At 32.1% G+C, this 13,135-nt stretch overlaps 1 protein-coding gene across 1 annotated transcript; it reads left to right on the top strand.

Annotated features, from left to right (window-relative positions):
- Window positions 1-84: 84 nt before the first annotated feature.
- On the top strand, window positions 85-5,922 carry LOC108326681 (WAT1-related protein At1g25270). The gene is made up of 7 exons (XM_052871504.1): window positions 85-333; window positions 434-496; window positions 606-722; window positions 828-1,077; window positions 4,766-4,924; window positions 5,113-5,264; window positions 5,560-5,922. The coding sequence occupies exons 1-7, from the start codon at window positions 140-142 to the stop codon at window positions 5,732-5,734; spliced, it is 1,110 nt and encodes a 369-aa protein (XP_052727464.1). The 5' UTR covers window positions 85-139; the 3' UTR covers window positions 5,735-5,922.
- Window positions 5,923-13,135: the final 7,213 nt, after the last annotated feature.

Here is a 13,135-nt window from a genome sequence, read left to right as displayed (position 1 = left end):
AAGTTTGAGTAGTAACTAATAATCCCTATGAACAAATATAAGTCTTTGTTGATATAGAACCTTAACACATATTTCTCTATTTTTTCTGTTTTCTTTGTTTCCTTCCTCAAGCAAACAAACATATACAAATGCCAATACAATGAACCATATAGTGAAAGTGATGCAAGAGTTGAAGCCTCCCTTCCTGATGATGCTGGTGCAGGTTGCATACACGGGAAATACTGTGATTGCTAGCCTTGCCATAACTGATGGAATGAGCATTAGAGTATTCAGTGCCTACCGACACATTTTTGGAGCTGTTATCACTTTTATTCTTGCTTTTATTTTCGAAAGGTGAATTCACACATCATAGCTTATTTTATTTTGTAATCTTGATATCATAGTTTATGCATCATTGGATAATTTTTTACTTTTCTTTTGACAATCAAAACAGAAAAAACAGACCAAAGTTGACATGGAGAGTGCTCGTGATGACATTTTTTTGTGGATTATTTGGGTATGGTTGATGCAAACTATTCAACCTTCACCTTTTTGTCCTTATTATTAAATTAATTTGTACAATAACTTGAATTCAAATAATGTTTATTGATTATATGAATGAATAGGGGGAGTTTATTCCAAAATCCTTTTTTCAACGCCATAGCGTTGGTATCAGCAACATATGCTAACGCTGTTTTCAACATGGTTCCTGTGGTCACTTTCGTCTTCTCCTTTTTGTACGGGTATGTAGTCATGACTCACCAGTTTTCACAGTCATGTGCTATTTTCCTTTTCGTGGGAAAGAGAATTAAGAAAAATTGCACTGATTTTTTTGATTTTTTTTGTAGCTACGAAAAGTTAAACTTACGAACTGTAACAGGAAAAACTAAGGTGATGGGAACGATAATTGGAGTTAATGGGACAATGATGTTGTCATTCTTTAAAGGGGTAGAAATAAATATTTGGAAGAATATTCACATTAATCTTATGCATAAAAAGGATAACGATCAGAAAGGAGCATCAGATGGAAAACAGTGGATAGGTGTTCTAAGTGGTATTGGATGTTGCTTCAGTTTTTCAGTATGGCTCATCATTCAGGTATATGTTTCCTGTTGCTTTTATATACGTACACATGTTAATTAGATCTAAATATTAATGTTTTTCTCTCCAAATTATCTAACAACTACTATCATCTATGGAAATATAAAAGAAGAAAAAGTTATGATTAAGAATTGATAAAACAAGGTTGTACTAAAGGACAAGGTAAACATTTCCTCTTCAAAGTGTGTGTGATTTATGTTGGAGTTTTTTAATCCTTTTTAAGAGGGACTCCTACTTTTACTTGTTTTTCAACTCCTTTTTGAACTCTTATTGTTTCCTCTTGGACTCTCTTTTGTTTTTCATTAAGAATTCTAAGCTTTTGTTCTAAGGAAGCAAGATATTTTTCCTTTTCAACTTTTTCTTTTTCTTTTAAGAGGGTTTCTACTTTTAGCACAAAAATTAGTGATTTTAGTTCCTTGGCTACATGTGTTAAACTTGGTTGGATTTCTTCACTAGAATCATTACAAATTTGGTAAGAAGGTGCCTTAGACATTCTTAATGTTTTCAAAAATATGTTATGCACAAACAAACTGCTTAGTATTTCAAAAGGAGTTTAATAGACTTAAGGAGGCTAAAGCGACTTAAGTTCACTTCTAGGAAAGGGAGGTGAATCACAATAGATTGCTTAAGAACCAAGTCTTTCCTAGCCAAAGTTTACCTCAAGTTCTCATGCACCAAATATATCAAAGGGAACTAGACTTAAAATAAATGTAGACACGTACTAAGCTACAAACAATTAAGGAAAGAAAATAACCTAAACTATCCGGTTTAATGGTAAAGTGAGAAAGAAATTTGGACCACCAACTTACCAACTAAAAAAAATAATTTAATATCTTTTAGAGGTTCTTCTTAGGAAATGAGATTGAGCACCAAAGACTCTCCTAAGAAACCTAACAAGGCTGAAACTTACAAGGAAAACAAAGCAAGATTATAACTCAAAGAAATACACACAAACTTTAATCTTCTTCTTAAGTGTTTCTTTCACTTTCTTCTTGGCTACCACACAAGACTTTGAAGCTCCCACTAGGTCTCCACCACCTAGGATGCTACCTCCAGATGTTGGATCACGTCATAGAGAACCTACACCACGAGGAAATCACCAAAATCAAGAAGTAGGCCAACCAAAAGCAAGAAAATGTCTAAAAAGAATCAAGGTTACCAAAAGGAGTTTATGTATGACAAAATAAGAAAACCAAAGGAGACAAGAAATAAATTAAAGGGTAGGAAAAGAAGGTTAAGCACACAAAAAAGATTACCTAAAGAAAGGCACTAGAATAAAAGCACAAAAACAAAAATTACTAAAATAGAAATTAATGCTTCTTGTCTTTGGCAAGCTTTGAGAAAATAGGACACTAAGACCACTCCTTTAAAATCAATTTCCAAGAGTTTGAGCTGCTGGATAGGGCCCAAAACTCACAAAATAGAGAGCACAAGTGCAGTAAAATATATTTATCAAACAAGATAGTGGTAGTGATCAAATGCACACAATTTTAAGTACCTTTTCTAGGTTCTTTGGGAGCTATTTGTAACCTTTTCTTTGAATCTTTTATCACTTCTTTTTCCACTCTTTTTAAGTGAAAAACAAGACCACCACACACCAAAAACGGAGTTGATATTTTGAAATTGAAAGCTCAAGAAGGAAACATACTAGAATAAAAAAGTAGAATATGAAACTCAACAAGACAAAAGGGATATATGGAGCGAAATTTGGTGGGGAAAGGGCTAAGACTCTCGACCTATGTGATTTAAGATGGAAGGGAGAGATGTTTGATGTGCTCAAAGAGAGGTTAGGCCAACTCTTGAGGAAGGTGACTAAAGAAGACCACTTGGGATGCTGACCTTGGGTGACCTAAGATGAGTATTATGGCTAAAAAATGACAGCATAATTTAAATTCAAAGTTGATTACAAGAGTGAGAGACATCTTTATTTATAGGCTAAGGGTGTCTCCAAATTGTAGAAGCTAGACCTAAAAACCCAAACTTGGCTAGCTTGGAGAACAAGGTGAAAAATCCTCTCCATTAGGAGGAGGAAATGTGGCAAACATCCTCTCCATTAAGAGGAGGTCATGTGGTCACTATCTATGGAAAATCATCTCTAATGTGAGCATCACACATGACTACACACACATAGGTGGGATGCCTCATACACTTGCTCACCAAGTTAGGTTGAAAACTTTTACCCCTTGGTTAAACTAGCTCTTTGACATCCACTTGGGTCAACTTTGGACCTTGACCCTTTTTTGACTTAAGTGGTCAAAAACTCTATTTTACTTGGTCCAAATACAAGATCAAAAAATAAGTCCTACAATTACTATATTCATAATACAAAGTCCAAAATTATTCTACCCATTATGGTCTAAAAGAGAAAGAGAGCTTTACTTCACCTTCTTATGATGACTCTTCTTAGATTTGCTTAATCATACTTCTTACAATTGGACTTTTAATCAGGGATTTGTCACCAAATCGACCTTACATGAGGTAAGCTCACTTGGTCTTGTCATACATAGAGACCGAGCCTAATGTTTCATTAAATAAACTGATTCAAACTTATAAGAAAGGTTTTTCAATCTATATTTAATTCATATACAATTGAATGCACCAAATCTAAAGTTTATGAATATAAATTTGAATTTGATCTTAAGAACATCAAAATAAATTTAAACTAATACAGATTTGAATAATTATGGATTGAATGTGAAGATTTTAAACTCTTAGTTTTCAAGCTAGAAATTCTCAACTTACTTTGCATCTTTGCAAGGAGAATGAGCACATAACTTATTATACACTTAACAATATTGTGAAGATTTATGTTCTTTTATGCAATCCTTTTTGTTGCGTAAGGTAATATTTGTCACTTTGTAATTTCACTATTTTTTTTACTTGTAAAACCCATGATAAACATCAATATACTCCTTAACATTAACAATATCTTAAATTACATCTATAATATATCATCATTTAAAATATTATTAAAATAAACAAGAATCAAACAAAACTCAGAACCAAAACCATAACCAATTATATGATAAAAGTCTTGGTATAATTGCATACCACCGAAACATTCCCTATAAAAGGCCTAAACTCACCATACAACAATTTCCTCCTCGAAAAATGTTACACTTTAAAATCAATATCATTACAAAACTTTACACATTTTATGCAATAACCTCTAACAGACCATGGAAGTATCTTTTGATTAGATAAAGCTTGACAAGCCAAAGTTAAATCACATTGTAGCTAGAAACTTCTAAATCCAACACTTAACTCGACAAAAAAAAAAAAAGCATTTTGAACTCCCACAAATGAAGAGAAACTCCTAATAAAATCCTAATATATTTCTTCTACTTCTCTTTAAAATACCTTCACAAACTAATAAATCTGCACTTCGTTCCATCCGTGTTAAATTTAACCCAAAATACGTGAGGAAACTACCATATAACCCCTACAACTGTAATTTCGTTTGGTAATCCTCAAGAAGGTAGCATTTTTTAAGAAGAAAAATTAGAAAACTTTTATACCCATCAGTTTTCTTTTCTTGGCTCATTTTCTTCTCATTCTAGTAAGATAAGTACATAGACATGTTACATATATGATGTGTGTTTTTTTGCTTTAATTAATACGAGTAGGCATGTGTTTGGTGTGGTTTTGGACACATATTTGTTGAAGCTGTGAATGTACAATATAGGCTAAGCTGAGTAAGGAATATCCAAGCCACCACTCAAGTACATCGTTAATGAATTCAATGGCAGCAGTACAAGCCACACTCTTTGCCCTTTGTGTTGAAAAAGATTGGAATCAATGGAAGTTGCCTTCAGCTATTAGGATTTTGGCGGCAATCTATTCGGTACACTTATAACCATTATTCAATTTCTATATCATTTTTATTTTATTTTCTTCATATTTCAAATTTTCATCACATTTTACCTATTGCGCTATCTTTCCGACCTTTTTTCTCATACTTTAACTCCAAAATGAAATGGAAGTTTGCCATTTACTTATATTTCATATTTTTAAACTAAAATTCTGTGGCAGGGAATTGCAGTCACTACATTTGTTAATATTGTCACTTCGTGGTGTGTACGGAAGAAAGGTCCATTATATGCATCTGTATTCAATCCCCTTACCCTTGTGCTCGTGGCTACCACCGCTCCACTCTTATTACAAGAGAAACTATACCTTGGAAGGTATAAACTATTTCTTTTGCACCATTTTTTCACTTAATAAACATTTAGACCTTGTTCGGTAAAATTGTTGGTAACTTGTGGTAAACCTTAAATACAGAAGATAAAACTATATATATTTATGAATTGGGAGTTACTTAAAAGGTGACATCATAATTATGTACTATGTACTCTTTTACTCTTCTTCTATATTGTGTCTTGTTGCTAAGAAGAAGAAAAAACCTTGAATAAAAAATTGTCATGTTAATTTCTCTAGTGTGTGTATGACTGATATTTATTTATATTTTAATATGTTCAGTGTACTTGGCGCAGCGCTAATTGTGTGTGGCTTGTACATGGTGCTGTGGAGTAAAAGCAAAGAAATGAAACAACAAACTGATTTGGTGTCATCAGAGACAGAATTAAGTAGTACGACTGAGGTTGTTGTAGTGTCCACCACCAATAAGAATGAGTTAGCAATAACAGGTGAATAGTAAGAGCAAACTGTAAACAAAGGCTCTTAAATGAATATTTGGGAATCTGTGTGCGCGTGTGTTCTTATAAAGTATTTTAAGAGTTTCCACAGCATATTATGTTGTACTATATATTGAACCAGATGGCCTTGTTAACTTCAGTCATAGTACTTGGCGCATCGCTAATTGTGTGTGGCTTGTACATGGTGCTGTGGAGTAAAAGCAAAGAAATTAAACCACAAACTGATTTGGTGTTATCAGAGACAGAATTAAGTACGACTGAGGTTGTTGTAGTCTCTGCCAACGATAAGAGTGATCATGTTAGCAATAACCAGGTGAATAGTAATAGCAACACTGTAAACAAAGGCTCTTAAATGAATCTTTGGGAATAGGTGAGATCATCAAATGAATGACATTGAAAATAATAGTGGAAAGAAATTGATGTAGGCATGCATGTAAAGGAGCAGTAATGCAAGATGAATGTGATGTGTGTGTGAAAATATTATTTTTCTTTTTACTTAAGCAAACAGCCTATACGTCCTAACCCTAATAGTACACTTCATACTTGCCATACTACAATAAGAGTTTCAACTTAGTGTGTCAAAAACTTGAGGACCAACCATTTTTTTGTTAAAAAAATGTATAGTTTCAGATGTAGTGTGATGCAGCCTCTCATGTTTCTCTACCTTGCACAAAACCATTTTGTGAATAGTTATAGCTTATTGAAATATATGGAACAATCTTTGCATGCATTATATTAAATACATAGTAAGCTATATACAATTATACAGCGTTTTTTTTTTCTTAAATTATGACAAAATAAATAAATGATCCTACTAAATGCTGTTAAAAGGTATGTCTCTAGATCTCCAGCAACTTTGAATCTTTCCTTCTTTGCCCAAGCTTCGTAGACAAATCTCCCGAACTCCACACTGTTACAGATTTCACTACTTATAGCTAGTTACCTATAAACATGGTTTAACCTACAAGTACAGGTTAAAAGGACTTCCTACAGTAGGTAGACTTCAATGTAAATTCCTCTGTCCAGTGCATTTGGTTGATCTGGTCCAGCAAGTAGCAAGTCTAGCAAGTGAATCTGTCTTCATTTACTGGTTGTGATAGGTTGCTCCAGCTCTTCAAATTGTTCATTGGAGTCCTTAACTTGAAACATTAGGTCACCACAGCTTGGTTCAACCTTTTAATGGTCATTTGGCATAAGCTTCAGCTCACGGCCTTCTCCCTTCAAGTGCAAGTTGATCAGATTTAATTCTAGCTTTAGTTGCACTGGCCACTTCCAAAACTGGTTGCTCATTTATAGCTTTTGTTGCATCGAAGCTTATTAAAAGTTGGAAGAATTTTCATGAGAGAAGATTATTAGAGAAATGTTTAAAATGAATTTCTAAAGAACTAAGTAACTTGCGATTAGAAAGGATATGGTCTTTTTGAACGAATAAAAAAAAGTAAAAACTTGATAAAGTCCTAAACTAAAATCAACAAAAAGAAACTAATATACTATCCTCTTATTAACGAGCTAACTAGATTACCCTTGGTAAGACGAAAATTAGGTTAAGTCTATACTAAAATAAGCTAGACTATGAAAATCTAATACATCCTATTTCTGTTTCTATAAATTCACTCAACTAACCTAACAACTAATAATTAAAAGAAAAATACAACTTTAAGTTCAATTATCTAGTATATATTAAAAATGTCCTAAAACATTAATATTTACACATACTCGTCCTAATAAAAGACTGATTTTAAGTTTGAAAATTTTCATCACTTGGAGATTCTTAAGTTGTATTTGACATTTTTCAAGAAAGAAAATTTGACTTCTATCTTCTAGTTCTCACCTCTTCCTGGCGTGGGTATCAGCAACATTTGCTACTTCCCTTTTTAATGTCGTTCCTGTGGTTACTTTTATCACTCCAGTTTTATTTATTTTTAATGCATGGATTTCTTTATCAAATTTAATATCCTAAAAGATATTTAATTTTATAAAAAAAACAACTATTTTGAAGTTCTTTTTATCCAGAAGCAGTGAGGAATTTTTTTTTCCTGCAAATCTATTGTATGCATGAATTATTTCATTTGTCTATTATATAGCTTGGAAAAGTTAAGCTTGCGAACCGCCTCAAAGAGGACAAAGGTGTTGGGAATTGTGTTATGTAGAATTGTTGTTAAAATATATATATATATATATATATATATATATATATAGACACATAAGTCTTTATATTTATATTTATTTGACATTATTATTTTTTTTTAATTTTGTTTTGTAAATTATGATGAATAGCTAAATTGCTTAAATGGTTTCTTGCACAACAAAATGACATAACAATTGCGTATATTTTTACTATGTTAGTGCTAGATGTTTGAATTCATTAATGATAAGTGAATCAAGCCTAAAACAAATCAAAAATCTAGTATAAATAATCGATTACATAAGTATAATAATCGATTAGATTTAGCCTGAACACTTAGAAAGCTAAACAGGAGCAAATCACTCTATTATAATCGATTATATAAGTTACACAACTTATTAAAACAGAGAGAAAATCTTAATATGTTATATAAGTAACATAATCTGTTAAGGATGGCAAATGGATGACTAATATGGTTAACTGTCAATATAATCGATTACATAAGTTTGATAATCGATTAAAACAGAAAGAATTGTGTTTGCAAGTTATGCCAACTCAAATTGATACTAACTATCATGTATGATTGAGTGAACTGATTGATTCTTGCTTAAATATATTGGACTATCAAGTTTGTCCTCTTATAGTATGGTAATTTTGTTCTTTAGCACTTGGTAATATGACTCAACACTCATTGTTATGCAATATTCATGCATAGTAGCAAAAACTACTTTACATACTTGTTCTTAAGCTACTAACATGATTCAGTGTAGTGAAAGATGTTTTTTCATATCAAAACTTGAGTGAAATAGACTCAGACATCATAATGTTTTGTTCAGACCATTATTGCACTTTTAAACAAATTAAAATCTGTTAAATGACTATTATTGTAGAATTTAATATGTTAAATCAATAATGTAATCGGTTATGTGACAAACTCTGTTTTAATGTGCATCTAACTACATTTCTGGTCTGCTGCACAAGTCTAAGATTGTATTAAATTCATGTTTTGAGTAAAATTCATGTTATATGTTGCATATAGCACAAATTCACATTGAATACCATTGTATAAAGTGTAATATACATCATTTTGACTATATTTATGCACTTATTACTCTGCTGCAACGTTGCTGGTACATCTATCATGTTTTCTGCTACATAATACATGGTATTTGTGATCTTATACTGTATGTTTAGATTTGCAAATCATACTTGGTTTAAACATTGCAAAGATCACTTGACATACTTAGCATTTAATACCATGACATTATCATTACTATATTAATCAAATTCTGCTATGATACAAGTCAAATTACTCTAATATATGACTTTGGAATAATAATTTTGAGGAGGCTTTAGCTTTCAAGATTGGCTGAAGCACCAAGGTTTCAAGACTTTATTAGAATTCAATGGTGTTTGGTATCCATATTTAGTCAATGTATTCTATGTAAATCTTAAGATTGTTGATGACATCTTATGTTCTAGAGTTAAAGGAGTTAATCTTAAGTTGAATGAGGAGGTATGGATGTCCATAACTGCATTTCGTCGAGCGGATGAAAAGACACACCTAGGGATTGAAGGTTTACATAAATTCTTCAACTCAAATAGAGTTTAGTTATAATCATTTAGCTTGTAAGTTCATAAATATAAAGCTTGGAAGTACTTAGCAACCTTGCCAAGATTCTTCAACTCAAATAGAGTTTAGTTATAACTGTTTTAATTCTCTGGAGAATTCGAATCAACAATTGCTTACAAGTACTTCAGACTATATATTTCACACAGAGGATTTGAGTACAATACAAAACAGTCTACACACCCACAATAGTTTCTCTCTTCTCTCTTACAATGGTAAACAATATGACAATGAAGCTTGAGAGTATCTCTTTCTTTTTCTCTTCTCTTTTCTTTTCTACAGCTCAAATGTATTTTTTTTCTTGAGCTCTTTCTCTTTTTTTTAGGATGAATATATCGTTGTAAGCTTTTCTTTTCTATTCTTTTAAGTTATCCTCTTGATTTTCTTCTTGAGAAATCTTCTATTTATAGGCTTCATGGATATTTCTTCTAGACTTCTTCATTCCTCCTCCTTCATGGTTAGCCTAACCTTGTAGAGGAACATCTACCAAGACCATACAACACCAAGATCTTCATCTCTTCATCTTTATTTTCTTCTGCTACTTTCATTGATCATCATGGAGTCCACCTCTTTGAAGAAGCTTCATCAACTCATCATCAAGATCATCTTATGTTGAAGGAGCCTCCTTAAAGCAATCTTCATCAACCAACATCTTCATGGCAATCCGATAGGATGTGACATCAGGTAACCAAGTCACGGATCTACCATATCCACTCTTTCTTGATTTGGAGCTTGTCATACCTAAAAACACAATGTTAGTAAATTATACATGATGAAAAAAACAAATTATTTCTATACATTTAGAACAGACAAAATAAAGAAATTGTAAATGTGGCAAAAATAATAAAAAAACACCTATTAGGGAATTGTTTTCCTCATATGACTTTGTTATAATCACTTCAAATTGCATGGATTTTATCGGCTACGTCATCAACCTTATTTTCAATGGTTCTTAATGAGAAAGACATTGTCTCAAGTATATCTCGAGAGTCTTCATCATCATTTACGTGCATGATTCTACCTTCCAATACCACTAACCATTTATAATTCGCTGGATCAATGACATAAAATATTTATCTTACTTGAATAGACGTAATAAATGGTTTATCGATGTAACTCATCTTGTTAAGGTCCACCAAAGTGACCTTGAGGTCATCTGTCACCACACTAGAATTGTTGTCAACCCATTTACACTCGAAAACTCTAACTCTAAAATTGACATAGTTAACTTCTCATATTTCTTTTATTATTTCGAAATAACTCATGAATGTTGTAATTGGATTTTTATCCTTAGAACTGGCAAAGTGTACATCCTACTTTTGTCATCTTCCAACTTTGAATAGAAACAATAATTGTTTATTTAGTATTCGTCGTATGTGACCACATTGGTGTTAGGTCCACGAGCTAACCTATATAGACTCTCAGAAACATTTGGATTCATGTAAATCATTTTCTTAAACCAAGTTAAGAAAGTTTTATTACGTTTATGAAGTGACCATTTTTCACTCATTTATGGGTGTGCAGACTTTATTTCATCAATGTGTTACGAAATGTAAGGAATAAAATCATTTGTGTTGTTAAAGATGTACAAATGAGCTTGATTAACTTCTTTTCTACCAACACTTTCAATCTTCACTCCTCGAACACCCTTAACATCACATTTGCCTTCATGTCTATTCTTTGGAAGCCCTACTGGTTCACAACTTAGCATATAACTTGAGTCGAACTCAATGGCTTCTTCTACAATGTCGCACTCCATAATTGAAGCTTCCAATCAATATTGATTCTAAACATATCCCTTTAAGATCTTCATGTATCTCTCATTAGATTAATTATCAATGAACCATGATATCAAAAAATGAGTGTGGGAAATACATTTCCAATTGACACAATAGTCTAATGGCCTCATTTTGAAAATTATCTAACAGTCGGGATCAATAACTTTGTTACAAATAGTGTTAAAAACAAACTCAAACGTGTAAGAACACCTCTAATAGAACCATGTAATATGACTCGAATAGCTACTAGTAAAAGTCTTTGCATTAAGACATGAAAATCGTGAGACTTTAAACCAACTAACTTTAAATCTAGCATAGAAACAAGGCTACTAATATTTGATGAGTAACCATGTGGAACCTTCAAACTCCTTAAACACCAACAAAAAATTTGTTTTTCTTTTTTAGAAACAGTGTGACTAGGAGAAGGTAGGTGCGTCTTCCAATTGATTGTGGATTTAACTTAGAATGGATGCCCATGTCAACCAAATCTTGTTGTGCTTTTACTCCATCTTTTGTCTTTCCTTCTACGTTTAGTAAAAGTTTCGACAACACTATCACATACATATTTTTCAACATGAATCACGTTTATGCAATGTCGTACATCAAGTTTACACCAATATGGAAGATTAAATAATATTGATCATTTCTTCAAAATGTTTTTCTCAATGGTCTTCTTTTGATGTTTTTCAAACACAACATCAATGTTCTTCACCTGGCTGTATACGTTTTCCTCATTGTGAGGTCTCGACACAACATCATCTTCAGGACTTCCATTAAACATTTTTTTTCAATCTACGGTAAGGATGAATTTGAGGAAGGATTCTTCGATGTCTTGTATATATAGTTTTTTGGTCATGCTTTAATTGAGAATAACTAATGTTTTCTTCACAGATAGGACATGAAAAACGACCTTTAACATTGTAACCACTCAAATTTCCATATGTTGGGAAATCATTTATGGTGCAAAACAACATTGCATACAAATGAAAGTTTTCTTCAGAATATGAATAGAAAACCTCGATGCCCTTTTCTCACAACATTTTCAAATAATCAATTAATGGTATCAGATAAAAATGTCATTTCCAAGTTGTCTAGGACCCAATATAATCATAGACAACATCATATATTTTCTCATCATGCACAACAAAGAAGATAGATTGTAAATCATCAACAACACTGGCCATGAACTATGTTTGCTACTTAAGTTCCTATAAGGATTCATACTATCGGTAATAAGTGCAAGTCTTAAGTTTCATCAATTGTCTGCCATTATGGGGAATCAGATGGGTATCGAAGAAGATTATCACATTTTCTTCCATCAACGTGCCATTTAAGGTTATTTGCATCTTCTTTAATGGAAAACAATCGTTTCAACCTAGGTATTATAGATAAGTACCACATCACCTTAGTAGGTGGATCATCGTTTTATTTATCACCATTATTTACATCAGTTTTCTTCTTTAACCGTGATAAACCACATGTTAGGCATACCTTCAACGCAACATACTCATTTGTATACAATACAGAATAATTAGGGCATGCATGTATCTTTAGGTATTCCAAACGCATTGGACATAGAATTTTCTTCGTCTCATAATTACAAATAGGTAACGTGTTATTTTTTGAAAGCATTTCCTTCAAAAACTCTAACAATTATGTGAAACTTTTATCGGTTCATCCATTTCTTACTTTTAAACTAAAAAATTATGAGTTAGTTATGTTCTTACAAATTTTTACAAGTCATATGACATTGGAAATGAAGTAATTCCGATGTCTTTTTGGTCTTTGACGTTGGAATCTAATGCTCCTAACATTTTATGGTAATAATTTTCCACCTGTCTGCCAAACGTTTTGATGTTTTCATAAA

Source organism: Vigna angularis, chromosome 1 (assembly GCF_016808095.1).
Source record: "Vigna angularis cultivar LongXiaoDou No.4 chromosome 1, ASM1680809v1, whole genome shotgun sequence".
Classification (NCBI taxonomy): domain Eukaryota; kingdom Viridiplantae; phylum Streptophyta; class Magnoliopsida; order Fabales; family Fabaceae; genus Vigna; species Vigna angularis.
The sequence above is the reverse complement of the archived record's forward strand: the minus strand, read 5'-3'. Positions and strand labels throughout refer to the sequence as shown.